The 13,254-nt window shown below is 47.2% G+C and overlaps 1 protein-coding gene across 1 annotated transcript in view; it reads left to right on the top strand.

The window, feature by feature from the left end:
- Nucleotides 1-13,254, top strand: part of LOC134514468 (exocyst complex component 3-like protein) — a 38,337-nt gene that overhangs the window by 13,403 nt on the left and 11,680 nt on the right. Inside the window, exons 3-8 of the mRNA XM_063332328.1 lie at nucleotides 1,256-1,850; nucleotides 3,545-3,662; nucleotides 7,939-8,013; nucleotides 10,209-10,309; nucleotides 11,355-11,447; nucleotides 12,739-12,871. Of these exons, the coding sequence (XP_063188398.1) occupies nucleotides 1,256-1,850; nucleotides 3,545-3,662; nucleotides 7,939-8,013; nucleotides 10,209-10,309; nucleotides 11,355-11,447; nucleotides 12,739-12,871 (1,115 nt within the window). The remainder of the gene's footprint in view (nucleotides 1-1,255; nucleotides 1,851-3,544; nucleotides 3,663-7,938; nucleotides 8,014-10,208; nucleotides 10,310-11,354; nucleotides 11,448-12,738; nucleotides 12,872-13,254) is intronic.

Below are 13,254 nucleotides of genomic sequence, written 5' to 3'. Positions count from 1 at the left end.
GTTAGACCCCTCCTGAGCAGCTTGCCCATTGCTCTGCTGAAGATCCTTGCATCAACCCTTCTTCATTTTGTGTCACGTTGTCTCCCGCCAGTCCTGTTTGATTTAATTCTTACTACACAGCCAAGGTGTTTTTGTAGAGGAAAGTTAGGATACAGGTGAAAGATAATGGAAGCTCATGCTCTTTAATTCTTCACTCTACACCCAAAGCTGTATCCTGAATTGATTTCAGAATCCCACTGCTTCTGGCCTTACTTAACTTTCCCTGGGTTCTCATCAAGTTTGATTTTTCCTCCGGGCTCTGCTACAGTTATCTCTGGGCAAATCTTCTTAACCCTTTGTTGCTCAATTTTATCGTCTGTAAAATGCACAGGAAAAAACCTGCAGCTCTGTGCGGCTGCTGTGAGATTACATTTAACTCTTAGTGGTGGGCTGGGTGTGATGGGTAAGATACTTTGGAAACAAGCAGCGGTAAAAAGCTTCCCCTTCCAATTTCTCGTCTTTAAAGATTTTGTAACTGCCTTGACGGGGTGATTAGGGCAGTGGCTCAGTCACCACAACTTCTTGCAGACGTGGGAGTGATGGGGAGTTACGTGAATCCCCATTGCGGAGACACTGCAGATAGGCGGCCAACCTTCTGATTTTCACCTTTCAGTGAAATGGCACGCGTAGTTGTTTGGCCTAGTTAAAAAGCTTCAGCGAAGAGCAGTCTCAGTCTAAGACAAGAGCTCGCTGGCAGGAGTGAGACCCTCTGTGTAGCCACACCAGGCTGTGAACAGGAGGGAGGGACCTTACAAGAGAGTTTTCAGCACTTTGGTCCTACCAGGGTTTCTGTTGAGAAGACAGAGGATTCCTTGTAGGCTTGACTTTCAGCTGTTGGCTCTTTCAGAAGATGTCCTTTCTCTAATGCTTTTCTTCTGGACAAAAGGTGCATTCCTCAAGGAAAGATTGTCATTAGTGAACCTGCATTGCCCACATGAGGAGGTCTACTGGGATGATGACAGAAAGCTGCAGAAGACTAGTCTGCAGGCTTAGTTAGCCTGGAGGAAAAAGGATGAAAGACAGAAAAAGGAAAAAGCATTTGCCCTGAGGAAACAGAGATGCTAGTGCTAGACCTTAAGTGAGGTGATCTTGAGTAGATCCTGAGGAGTTTTGGGATACATAAAAACAACATACTTCAGTACTTGGATATTAAAGTGATGGGTCCTATAGAGGAGTGAACAAACATCAAGTTGTCTTGTTACTCTCTCTATTGCAGAGGAAACCATCTGCGGATTCATTGAGCAAGGAAAATTTTTTGAAGCTTGTGATCATATTTATGGTCTCGAGCATTCTGGAAACGATGGTGTGGGAATGTCTGAATCACTTTATATGCTACTGGCTGAACGAATGTGGACTGTGGTGGCAGAAGCGCTCAGTGGAAGTGGTAGGATGTTCCTGGAGCCGTTGCAGTCGGTGGGGGAATCGCTGAAGTGGGAGAAGCAGAAGAAAGCAGAGTGGCTTGGCAGCAGCCAAGAGACGGAGTCTGTTTCCACCTGGAGTCCAAACTTCTGGAGGAAAGATCTGGAGGAAAAACTAATACAGTACATGGCAGCCCAGATTCCCCACTTTGATTCCTCTAGTAACACAGATGAGACTGCACTGAAACAGCATCTGAGTCAGCTGGAAATGACGTTTCTCCCCAGCCTGGAGCACAGAAGTGGTTTCTTCAAGGAAGCAGGACTGCTCGTCACCTACACCCACTGCTGTCACGCCTCTTTGTCTTCTCACCTTTCCACGCTTACTGACAGGAAGAATTTCAGTTTCAGCCAAGGTCTTTTAGTTTATGAATGGGGCCTTAAAATGTACAAAAGGTATGTTTGAAGGACTTCTTTTTCTCTACGTTTTTTCTATGTCTCTATTCTTCAGTTTTGAGCACAATCCCTGCTTCCTGTTAACGCAGTGATGCTGAGGACTCCTGCTGAGTTTAGACTTGCCAACTGCCTGTTTGATCTTCTGTGCTCTCAGAATCAGAGCCTTTTTTCATTGCAGTACTGCCGCTTTCTAAATCCTTAGTGGATTTAAGCTTAGGGGCTTACCTGAGTCAGGCAGGTGTTTCTCTGCTGGATTCCTGTTGGACATGCACAGTGTCGTGCTTTCCTGAAAAATTTCTTTTCTCGCATTAAGCCTTTTTTAGCAAGGCCCATGATACTCTCATTACTCCAGAATAATTTTCTCTTGCCTTTATCTCAGCATTCTGCTCTGCGGACTTCTCTTGTCGTCTCCTTGGTTCTCTTGCTGCTTTATGTGGCTTGTAGTTTGATTAGTTACTCCCATATTTCCTGCGTTAGTGTTCAGATCTCAGGAAAAACATATAGCAGATCATTACATTCCTGCCCAAGCTTGGGAAAACGGACGTGGCTTTCCCCATGATCTGAAGAGCGGCACATCTGGGACCTTTTGGCCCGATGTGAATTCAAATACTGTGGGTGTCATCAAAGCCCGAGCCTTGTGATTTCTTTTTGTATGACAATGGTAGATGAGGTGTTTAATCCTCTGTGTCCATGGTTATTTTGCTACTTGACAACTCCAATCTACTTATGTCCTAATGATTTTCAGCCCTGGGGTTATTTGATTGCTTCCATCCAAGCCTAGAGCTTCTCTGTTCCTTGTATTAATTACACTTATAAGCACTGGAGTAGCTCATAAACAGTTCATCAGGTGGGCTCTTTCCCTCACCAGCTCCCGAAGGAAGGAGGCAGGGTAGTGAGTAAATGCTGTGCACTCTGTCCTCAGACATGTTGGAGGCACGTGGCCAGTGTACATCCCTTGAACTGCTACTTTTGTGGGTTTAAATTGGTAAAACTTTGGTTAGATAATGAGTAATGGGTTGATGAAATATTGAAAACTTAAGTGACATTGGAGGTGAATAATTATGCTAATGCAAATATATAATGAAAAGCTCAAATATAGGAAAAAATATGTGCTATGCAAATGCTGAATTCTTTCAAGAAAAAAAAAACCACAATAGCAGGCAGTGACTGTATTCAAGTCAGAAGGTAGTGAAGAAAGTGGAAATGAGAAGAGCAGAGATGCCAGACTTAACTATTTGTCTTTTCCTCTCTGAGTACAGTTACAACCTTAACGAAAGCTCCTGTGTAGATGCAGTTGTCCTGGTATATAGCTGTTTTTCATTCCATTCAGAGAGAATATGTGACACTTGTAAAATTGTGCATCCGTGGAAGTGTGCCTGGGTGACTCTGGCCAAGCCTGAGAAGGAATTCAGCAGCAGGGCAGAGGGAAACGGCGAGCGAAAAGTGTAATTTGGGCAGTTAATATAGGGAGAAGGAAAAGAAACAGGACAAAAGAATAGCTAGCGAAAGGGCATGTTGAAGATCATCTACCGTCTTGTGGCTGCCCCAACACTGCAGCCACTGCCGGGTGCTTGCAGGGCACCCCATTTGCTTAGCGTGAGGCTGTGGTGCCAAGCAGGGGGTGCCAGGTGGGCGACGGGCTGTGGACCAGCGGGAAGCTGCCCCTCTGGCTGAGCTCTTGTTTCTGTACGCAGTGGCAGCGAGACATGTCTGAGACCTGGGCAGACCCCCCAGCACAGCCTTTCCCTTGGTGTACAGTGTCTCGTGTGGATTATTTTGAAGACTGAGGAAAAGTTACTTGCAGTCGCCCGGGTAAGAACTCAGGAGTTTTACCCCAATCTGCCTGTTTTATTCCCATGGTATTAAAATAAGGAATTCCCTTGTTAAATTAGCCGCTCCCTTGCTTGCTGAGCCAGCTCTGCCGAGGTGTGCGTGAGCCCCAAGGTCTCCATCTTGGCCAAGGTTCATTGCAGAGCCCAAGTATAAAGATCCATGACTGTCTTAGAATCATAGAATCATAGAATTGCTGAGGTTGGAAGGGACCTTTAAGATCATCAAGTCCAACCTTTAACCTACCCTGACAAAAGCCACTTCTAAACCATGTCCCTAAGTGCCCCATCTACCCTTTTTTTAAACACCTCCAGGGATGGTGATTCTGCCAGTGATGCTCTTCTGCCAAAGGGATGCTGCCCTGTCCTTGATCCTTAGCAAAGAGTTGCTGGAATAGTTGCAAATCTCTCTTCATCCCATTGCTGCACCTTCATAGTGCTGCAATACACTCTGCTCAGAAGCCAATGCATCTGGAGGAAAGGGGGGCTGTGGGTGAAATCCACTTCTTATTGAGGGCCATTTCAAGATGCTCTTCATCTTCTCTCCAGCTGTTAATGAGCCCACAGTGTGCAACAGTTGTTTTTTTTTTTTTTAATGGCCTCAGCTGTGCAGGATATTGAGGCTGCTGGATTTCTGTTTGTAGACCCCTCACAGCCCTCTCCAGCCTGCTGGATGGACACTGCTGAGGTTATAGCACAGATTATTTCCAGAGCCCAGCACAAGAAACCATGCAGCTGGTGCACACCTGGCACACCCCTCCTGTAAGGTCGGAGCGGGGCATCCTGCCCTGCGATCCCACAGGTGACCTCAGCTCCAGGGCTGCAGGATCTCCTACTTTTCTCAGTGAAGCGCACCCTTTGAAGAATGCTGTTGAGACGTGTGGGATACAAATGAAGCAGGAAAGACGCGCCGTAGCAACGGGGAACTCCAGGGGAAACCATGCTATTTGTAAAACTCAGCGGGGCCTTTTAGATTCAGCTAAAGCCGAAATGCAGCAGCAGGAGTTACCACACTTATCTCTCTTGCTTTCCCTTTCCACCAGCCCCTGGGGAGCAGAAGAGGGGAAATTCCATGGCAAACTGCTGAATCACCCCAGGGAAAATACTCTAAATTAGAGATTTTCCTCAAGACGTATTCTCTGAACGAGAATATGAAGGTAGTCACAAACATTGGAGTAGAGGTGCCAGCTGGTGACAACATGCTTAAAACCTACTGATTTCAGCGTTTAACGTTAAGCATCTTTATGGGCTGTTTCTAATCATTACCCTGGGGAAGACCACATGTTCTTAAGTTCTGGTTTTAGCACATATTTCAATGAAGGAAATGACTTTACTCAGAGTAGTGCCAGTGAGGTTATCTTAGAGCATGTCACTGAGTCATTGACAAGCCCTCAGAGATGCTGACTAACAATGAGGGAGAATTTAACTCTTTTTTTTTTAAGTTTCTTCTAATGTAATAGCTGGAGAAAGCTTTTAACCATGGGCTTTCTGCTTTCCTGATACACCATGCGCTGAGCAAGCTCACCTAGATCTGGCAGTGGTTCTGAGCGCTTGTGCCATGCTCTCCTGAGTTGGCTGCATCTTTTCAAGCCACCTTGGATCTGGAAGCATCACAGCTCTATACGGTGCCACACTGTACATGAAGAACAGAGCTGTAATTGCTGGAGAGTGTAGTACAGCAGCGTTGCAGCTTGCTTCAAATCTGACCAGTTTAGGACCAGCTCGAGGTTCAAGCTAATGAGCTTAAGTGGACATGAGCTGACTCCTACGGAAAAATAATGGATGTCTCTTCACTCAGCTCAGTGGCATAGCTTATAAAACCTGCCTTATCCCTCTATTTCTTTTTCCAGCATACTCCAGCCCTTCATTTTTTAAAATATGCAGGAAGCTGCTATTGAGCAAATATCCTGTCAGTTATCTCTGAGCAATTGTAATATGTAATTGTGACTGTAAATCACATGCTGCGGGTTTTGCCACTTCAATGCATGACTACATTTTTCTAAATGAAAATAGAATGACCAGAATAAGCCATGGTCTGCTTTGCCTATGAACACCTGGCTTGGCACTGGGAGTGCCGGCCTGATATCTGTGCAAACTGAAAGCACTTTAAACAGAAATGAGCGATGAGAACTGTGACCACATCTGAACGTGCTGAGAGCTTAGACACCACGTGGGGCTCAAAACCACTTCCAAACACCACTGCGGGGGACTCGCCAGCATGCAGGTGGCTTTTCCTCAGCCCGGACCTGTCTAGGGCAAGGGGGCTTTGCGCCTTTAGGTTGCAAGGTTGGTGAACTGGAAATGATGTTGCTGTCAATAGGGCTGTCGATGTGTCACCATTGCCCTTCCGATACTGTGGAATTTGACGTGAGTGCAAGGCAAACGTTCAAGCATTACACCAGCGTTAATTCTGATACTGAGAGGTGGAAAATGAACTTTCTGTTCCCTGCTTCTGCAGCCTCAGCTCAAAACTGGCTCTTTATCCAAAAACGGAGATGACAGGACCGGGGACATGCACACCTGGACAAAAGCCTGAGGGGGGTTTAGACAGACCTGAAAAGGATCTGTGGGTCTTGTGGCTTCTTCCCTCCATCTCTTTCTCCCTCCCTCCCTCTATTTTTTCAAGTAGCCAAAAGGAGGACTGAGAAGATCATGTGCTTTGGAGAATTTGGGCCAAGGACCTGCTGCTGCCCAAACGAATGAGGCTGTGTGGTTGTTCTGCCCACCTGCCCGCCTGTGTGTCACTGGTGTGCCCCCACCCATGTTGAGCGTCTTACACAATTTTGACTGCACTTGATAATGATGTAGAGGTCTCAAGGATGTTAAATTCTTGCATGTTTTAAAACAACAGCTGGACAGATGAGGGACCCAAGTTATAACTCAGCCCCTTGTATTTTCGAAGGGGAAGTGCTTGGCTGGGCAGTCAGCACTGGTGGGCTGGCCACCCATGGGCCTGAAGCTTTTACAGCATGGGGTACCACGTCTTGGTGAGACAGGGAGGGACAAGGAAACTGGAGGTTATTTATGGGCCTGTTTGTTACAGCAGAAATTCTGGTCCTCTCTACATTGGAGCTTTGGTGCCTGAGGTGCTGGTGTCACCACAAAAGCTACAAACAGGCAAGCTCGTGCTAATTCAGACACATCATCTGATCCAAAGCAACTAAGTACTCTGGCTCAACAAGTTATTGCCTTGCAGTTACTAACTAAATGCGTGCTTTGTCCCGTTGGAGAGCAAGAGCTTCGTGTTGGCTTAAGCTGACACATTTCACTGTGCAACTGGGGCATGGCTAGAAGTGTTTGTGCAGCTTGGCTGGGATGTGTTATCTCAGCACATCGTGTTCACGCAATTTCTCCCAGTCAGGTGATGGCACTCGGGAGGAAAGGAATTTTTCTTGGGTTGTTTACAACTACTTATTTGTCTTTGATTAACGCTTTTCAATGAGTATGGTAGAGCAGTTGTTTTGACTATACCTTTGATGAAATTCTTCAGTGACAGCCACAAATTTCCTAATGCATCAGCCAGAAAAGAACAAAGACAAAAATGGAAGATCAGACTTTACATTCTTTCGATTTCTTTAGAGAACGATGCAGAAGTGGAAGAATAAATAAGCGAGCCAGGCTTTTGAGTTTAAAGCTTCTATAAAGGTCAGATCATGTTTTAAGCAATAAGCCCTCTCCCTGCAGTGTTAGTTTTGTTTTTACAGTCCATTCAAACTAACACAAGCCAGCCAAGTCTTGGGAAATTTCCCATCATGCAGCCTCATGGGGCTCATCTCACAGTGACAGTAGCTCTAAACACTAACCCAACTCCTCTTTGCCCTCGCAAGTCCCTGCTCAAGTGACAGAATGCTTTTAATTAGCACTGGCTGGTTTATGTGGGTGCCAGTTGGAGCTAGGAAGGGTGGAAAATCTCAGCTACAGTAGCTGGCAGCACAGCGTTGTGTCTAAGCGTTGTTTTGCTGTGTGGGCGCCTTCGTTTGAGCTAAGCTAACCAGGGAAGACTGTAGATAACCCGAGCTGACACTGGGATGAAAGGAAGCTGCAAATCATTTAAACTCAAACAAACAATGTAGAACAAAACAGAACAATGTTATTAGGTCAGCTGGAAAATAGCCAGGCTTTGGGCTAAACGAGATGAACAAAAAAATAGAGGCAGAAATTCATCTAGTCCAAATGCATAACGAGAGACTGGGAAACCTAACTCATTACGAATGCCATTGTACCTCAACTGTTCTTTTTTCTTTTCTTTTACGATTTAGAGGGAAGTAGGGAAAGCCCTGAAAGAAGCCTTTGATATTGGGAAACCCCCTTGTGCAGATGCTGCAGTCATTCAGGTAAACCGAGGGAAACTGAAAGCTCTCATGTTTAGTGGCAGTTGTGTTTTTGCACACAAGTGCCTGGGTATTTGGCAAGACCCAGTTTTGCACGTCTTGGGCTAAGCTTGGTGTGTTAAAAGCATGCAAGTTAGCTGCCATCCTTAAACCGCATCTGTTTGCTCCCAAACCCGTTTTTCTGTTGTGCATATGTAAAGAAAACGAAACTAAAAAAGGACAAGCCCGAGATCAGCTGATTCAAGCTGAAGTTGCATTTTCATATATGCACCGGGATTTTCATATAACCTTTTGGAAAGTCATGGTGTATGTTAACCGGTCTGCTCTGTGTGAGTTTGGCAGAGCACTTCTATAAAAGCAGCAAGAGTTGCCAAGCCATGGAGCGTCCCCGTACCTGGCAGTGCAACCGCAGGCAGCTTGCTCCCTGCTTATGTGCTGGGTACAGCCGCGACTGCTGCCCGACGGGGCAGGCAGCACAAGGGATTACTTCAGAGCCCAGCGAAGCCGAGTGCTCGCAGGGCATCGCAGAAGCACACTCTGCTGATTTATGAGCAGTACATACCGTGGCCAGAGGGCGTTTGGATCAAAACCCGCAGAAGGCTTAAAATAAATCCGGGAGCTTACATGTGGACTCAAGTGATGCTAGAGATCAGGGGCAGGTTGTGACTGTTGAGACTGTGTCTTTCTTGTCCACTGCCGCCACCCCAGCAGCAGCCCTGTTTCAGGTCATGAGAGAGGGAAGTAGCCCCATGGTCCTTTGGGATGGCAGACAACCTCAGGCATCCTGTTGAGTGCTGGCAGTAGGCATTGTAGATCAACAGCAGCTGGCCTTCCTTGTGAGGATACAGCTTTAACTGTCAAAAACTGGCTTTTCTGGCCCAACTCAGAGCCAGGCACCAAGTGCAGAGCTCACAGAGGGGACTGCTCCCTTGCTTTGCCCTGTACCCACTGGAGCGGTGGAGCAGTGATGTACTCAGTGATGTACTTGTGCTAGGGTGGCTCTTAGCTACCGAACTGGCTTTATTTTTTTTCCCCAGCTTCTGGCTGACAGAGCAAAGGTTTCTAATGGGGACCAGGCCAAAGCCTGGTTTGAATGCTGTGGCCCTCCTATCTGCAACATCTGGCCATGCTTCAGTGCGAGTAGTTTTGCTCTGTTGTGTATGTAACTGACAGGTTTGAATGCTCTGGGGTAGGTGATGGAAAAGCCTGGATAAATAGGCAAGCCTTACGAAATTACTGCCTCCTCAGTTTTCTGAGGCTGACACTTAAAAATCAGATAGAAAATAAACAAGGTGTCATGGAAACTCATCAGCCATGGTTTCCTTATGCTTTGGGGTGGCATATTTTATCCTGTCCCTTTGAGTGAACTTCTACATCTGTTGTGAGCAGTGGAAAAACCCATTCACGATGTGAGTCACCCTTTGTCTCTGGCTGACGCTTCCCAGAGCACTGGGAGAGCACAGCATATGAGTCCATCTGTCTCCTTTTATCCATCTGGCTCTTCTCTCCTTGCAAGCTTTTGTTTCCACAGAGCAACTAATGGGCAGCATTAAATTGCCACCTGCTCAAGCCTGCCCAATATGGGGCAGATTTCTAGCTGTCTGGCACAGCCCACCTCCTGCAGGCACCTCGGCCACCCAACTGGGATCAGTGGGGCGAGACAGGTGCCTTAGGGTTTAACACACATTGCCGTGTCAGGCGTGAGCGATGGTGGCGGGGAAGATGACACCTGTCTTCTTCAGACGTCCCCGGTAGAGACGCTGGCAGAGGCACAGGGCACACTGTTAGAGTTGCCTAACCTTTTTTTTTGGTGGGTGCACAGAAATTTATCTGTGAGGGTGAGTCAGATAGAAGTGCAGGTGCTCCTGCAGATGACAGGTCTTCATACGAGCTGAGCTGCCAGGCTGGACGTTGCTAGCAGAGAACATCTGCAGGGACAGGCTTTCCCCCGAGCGCAGGACTTGACTCCTGTTGACCGCAATGAAAGCAGCAGTAGCAAAGGTGTGTAGGATCAGGCATTAAAATCAGGCTCCTAAAACCCACTTTTATTTCCACAAGGGCACTCAAAACTGAAACAGAAGTTGTTGCCTAGAAGGCAGAGGGATTTGCAGTAGGGTGAGGGATGGGATGTATTCCTTTCACTGCACAGGGAACAAATGGCTTTGTTCTGCTCTCCTCTCATGCCTTGAAATCTACAGATTCTAACAGAGAAGATGAAGGCTGCCGGGCTTGTCAGTGAGAGCCTGAGCGAGAAGGTGGAAGCTGTATGCCTGGAGGAGTGCCTGAGGTTCCTGGAGAGGTAGGAATAATGCTGTTTTCCTCCTTGGCAACATCCTCAGTACTCAAAAGAAAGAAATCCTGATGAAGCAACTGGTGATGCTGTGTTCACCCAGATCTGCCATTGCCCCACTTTAATGGCTGTTTCCCATAAAGCTGTTACTAGAGGAACAGCGCTTCGCTGCTGTTTATGTGTTCAGCATTTGCTGTCAGAGTAAAGCTGAGGGAACAAAGTGCACCCAGACTTGCCTGGACAGGTTAAAGCCTTGGGGGATGTTTATTCTGGAGAGTCTTGGACCTTAAAAACAACCAGAAAGAGGGGCAGCCACGTGGCCAGTGCCCAGGCTTGGCTCTTCCTACCCTGGCTGTGCTTCCCAGGCACGGTGCTTTCTGACGGCTCCCTGGGAGGGTGAGGAGGTTTTCTCAGAGGAGGATGAATGTCTTCTTCTTATCTTCTGCCCTCTTACCACTTCTTCTGTCTCCCTTCATCTGCTTTTTGCTCTTGAGCATCTCCCTCCCTGTGTATCCCCCAGAGCAGAAAATGCCAGTGCTGCTGGTTGTAGGTGAATATTTCAGAAGGAGGTTTGATTTAAGAACCTTGGCCCTTCACATTATGAGGGGAAGGAAATCCCTATAAAATGGAGTTGTCCAGGAGCCCTTTGTGTGACTGAAGCTGTGACGAAGCAGTCAATAGACTTTGTGGGTTATTCATACACACTGAGGCTTTATTCTGCAGCTTTATCAGCAAAGCCCAAGTTGTTTCCCAGAAGGAAGTGTAGCAGCAACAGCAATGGCAAAATGAACCTCCTGCCTCTCCCTCCCTAGTAGTGGCACCCAGGCTGCTCAAGGGCTCTCCCTCTGCCGTTCCTGTGCTCTCCTTCCTCACCAGCTGGGCAGGACAGAGACTGTATTTGTCCTCTTGTAGACCCTGCCTTAAGGAGTGAAACAGTGCATGTTGTAAAGACAAATAATCACAGAATATTTCTCCCATTTGCTGCTGGGCTAATGCTGTCAGATGTGTTATGGAGCACACTAGCTTAAAGATAAGTCTTCCTGTTTTCATTTAGCTACGAAAATGAAGTAAGAAGCGCTCTCCAGCTCGACGGCTGCCCTGGGATCTGCAGCAGCTTACGAATCCTGGAGAACTGCTGTATTCTCAGGTTAGAAACCAGACCCTGGTGACATGCGGAGCAAAATGCATTTTCTGCTGTCCGATCTTCTTTTAACTCTGCTATGGGGTCAGCCTTGCCTCCAGCTGGTCGTCCAACCCCATGCACACCGACCCTTAAGCATGGAGGGAGCCAGCTGCGGTCAGCAAGACCCCTTCAGAGCTGTCCCAGCTGCCCCTGCAAGAGGGAGGGGGACAGGACTGCTGCGTTGGCAGTGTGGTACTGCTGCTTCTCGCCTGCTCCCTGCACATGCCTGTGGTCCACCATCTCGCAATTCCTGGTGCCCACGGCCCTGGGCAGGAGGCAGGCAGCAATGCCATGTTGTATGTGGCGACATTATCCCAACCAACCCTCCTGTGTGTTGCAATGTGGTTCCTCTCCCTGGCCTGATTCTCCCTCATTAGAAAACCTCATAAACGTTGCACTGAGATGTGCATGCTAGCGCACTTCAAGATAAGCCCAAGCTTAAGAGCTTTGCTGAATGAAACCCTGTCGAACATGCCAGGCTTTCCCTGAGGTTGGGAGGAAGGAGGGAAGCAGTAAAGCGCACAGAAGGGTGGGGGAGGCTGTTTGCACCTACGAGCTAATTTCAGAAGTGCTTGCAGGGATGGAGAAAACAAGGTTGCTTCTCTTCTTCCTGTGTAAAATTATCTGGGGATCTCTGGAGTCAGCAGAACGCCCAAATCCAGCATACGCACAGCATTTACTTGACACTGGAGCCTTGCGTTGAGCCTAGGTAGCTGTTTTCTTTGATGTATTTGTGTGTTGCTGACGCTGGATCGCGGACTGGATACTGATGAGGCTTTTTTATGTAGTTCTTTACAGTGATACTGAGAATTTAGTTATACACTGAGCTTTTCCAGAAAGTAAAATGTCTGGTTTCAAGCTGGTGATAATTTTAACCAGCTGACTTGAAGACCATTCTGATGGAAGATAATTGTTCATCTTGTATTTGTAGGGTGTCGGAGGCACACAGGATGCTCACCCAGACTCATTTTTGAAAATACTGGGACTTTTACTTATCTAATCTCACTAAGGGTGGGTGCAAGTGTCATTTGTGTGCATTGAGCTTTCATGTCCTTGTGGGAGTATCTTAATGAGAGCTATCCAAAAGATGGGTGCACATATGTGGGTCACTGAGCTAGCCCTGGACCTAAGCATGTCTCCATTCAATTACCCAGGCGGTCGTGTTGGTTACTGTAGGAAGAATTTTTAACTGAGAGAATAGCCTGATTTCATCTGATCAATACTTTACATATCCCCCCCTTTTTTTTTTTAACAGGACTGTCTGGCATAAGCTAACATACATTTGCAGTGCCAGCACTGGTCAGGATGTTAAGGTAAATGGATTTCTAGACAGGATGGAAGATGGGATTACGGAGCATTTTCTGCAGACAGTCACTTCTAAAGTCAAGGTATGGGAGACCCACGTTAACACAGTGTTTTCAGACTGTAGGCCAGGCACGGACTTCACTCTCATGTCCTGATTTGGGAACGATGAAACCATAGTTTGATTTTCAGGCCCTGTACCCTCCTCTGCCTTGTCTGAAGCTATATATTGACAGCTTCATCTTTTCCATTTTTTGAGATCCCCGTTCCACTGTTTGTAGTATTTGCTGTTGTGCTACAAATAGGTACCCCATGCTGTCCCTGGGTACCCACACCCCAAGGGCTGAACGTCCCTGGTACCTACTCATCCCCAGCAGCCAAGTATCTTCCTGGGGCAGTGATAACTCACAGAGCCCAAGGCTGTGGTGGGTAGTCAGGATGTAGAGAAGGTTGACCAGAAATATATCCC

Source organism: Chroicocephalus ridibundus, chromosome 4 (assembly GCF_963924245.1).
Source record: "Chroicocephalus ridibundus chromosome 4, bChrRid1.1, whole genome shotgun sequence".
Taxonomy (NCBI): domain Eukaryota; kingdom Metazoa; phylum Chordata; class Aves; order Charadriiformes; family Laridae; genus Chroicocephalus; species Chroicocephalus ridibundus.
Note: the sequence above shows the minus strand (reverse complement) of the source record. Positions and strands in the feature narration are given on the sequence as shown.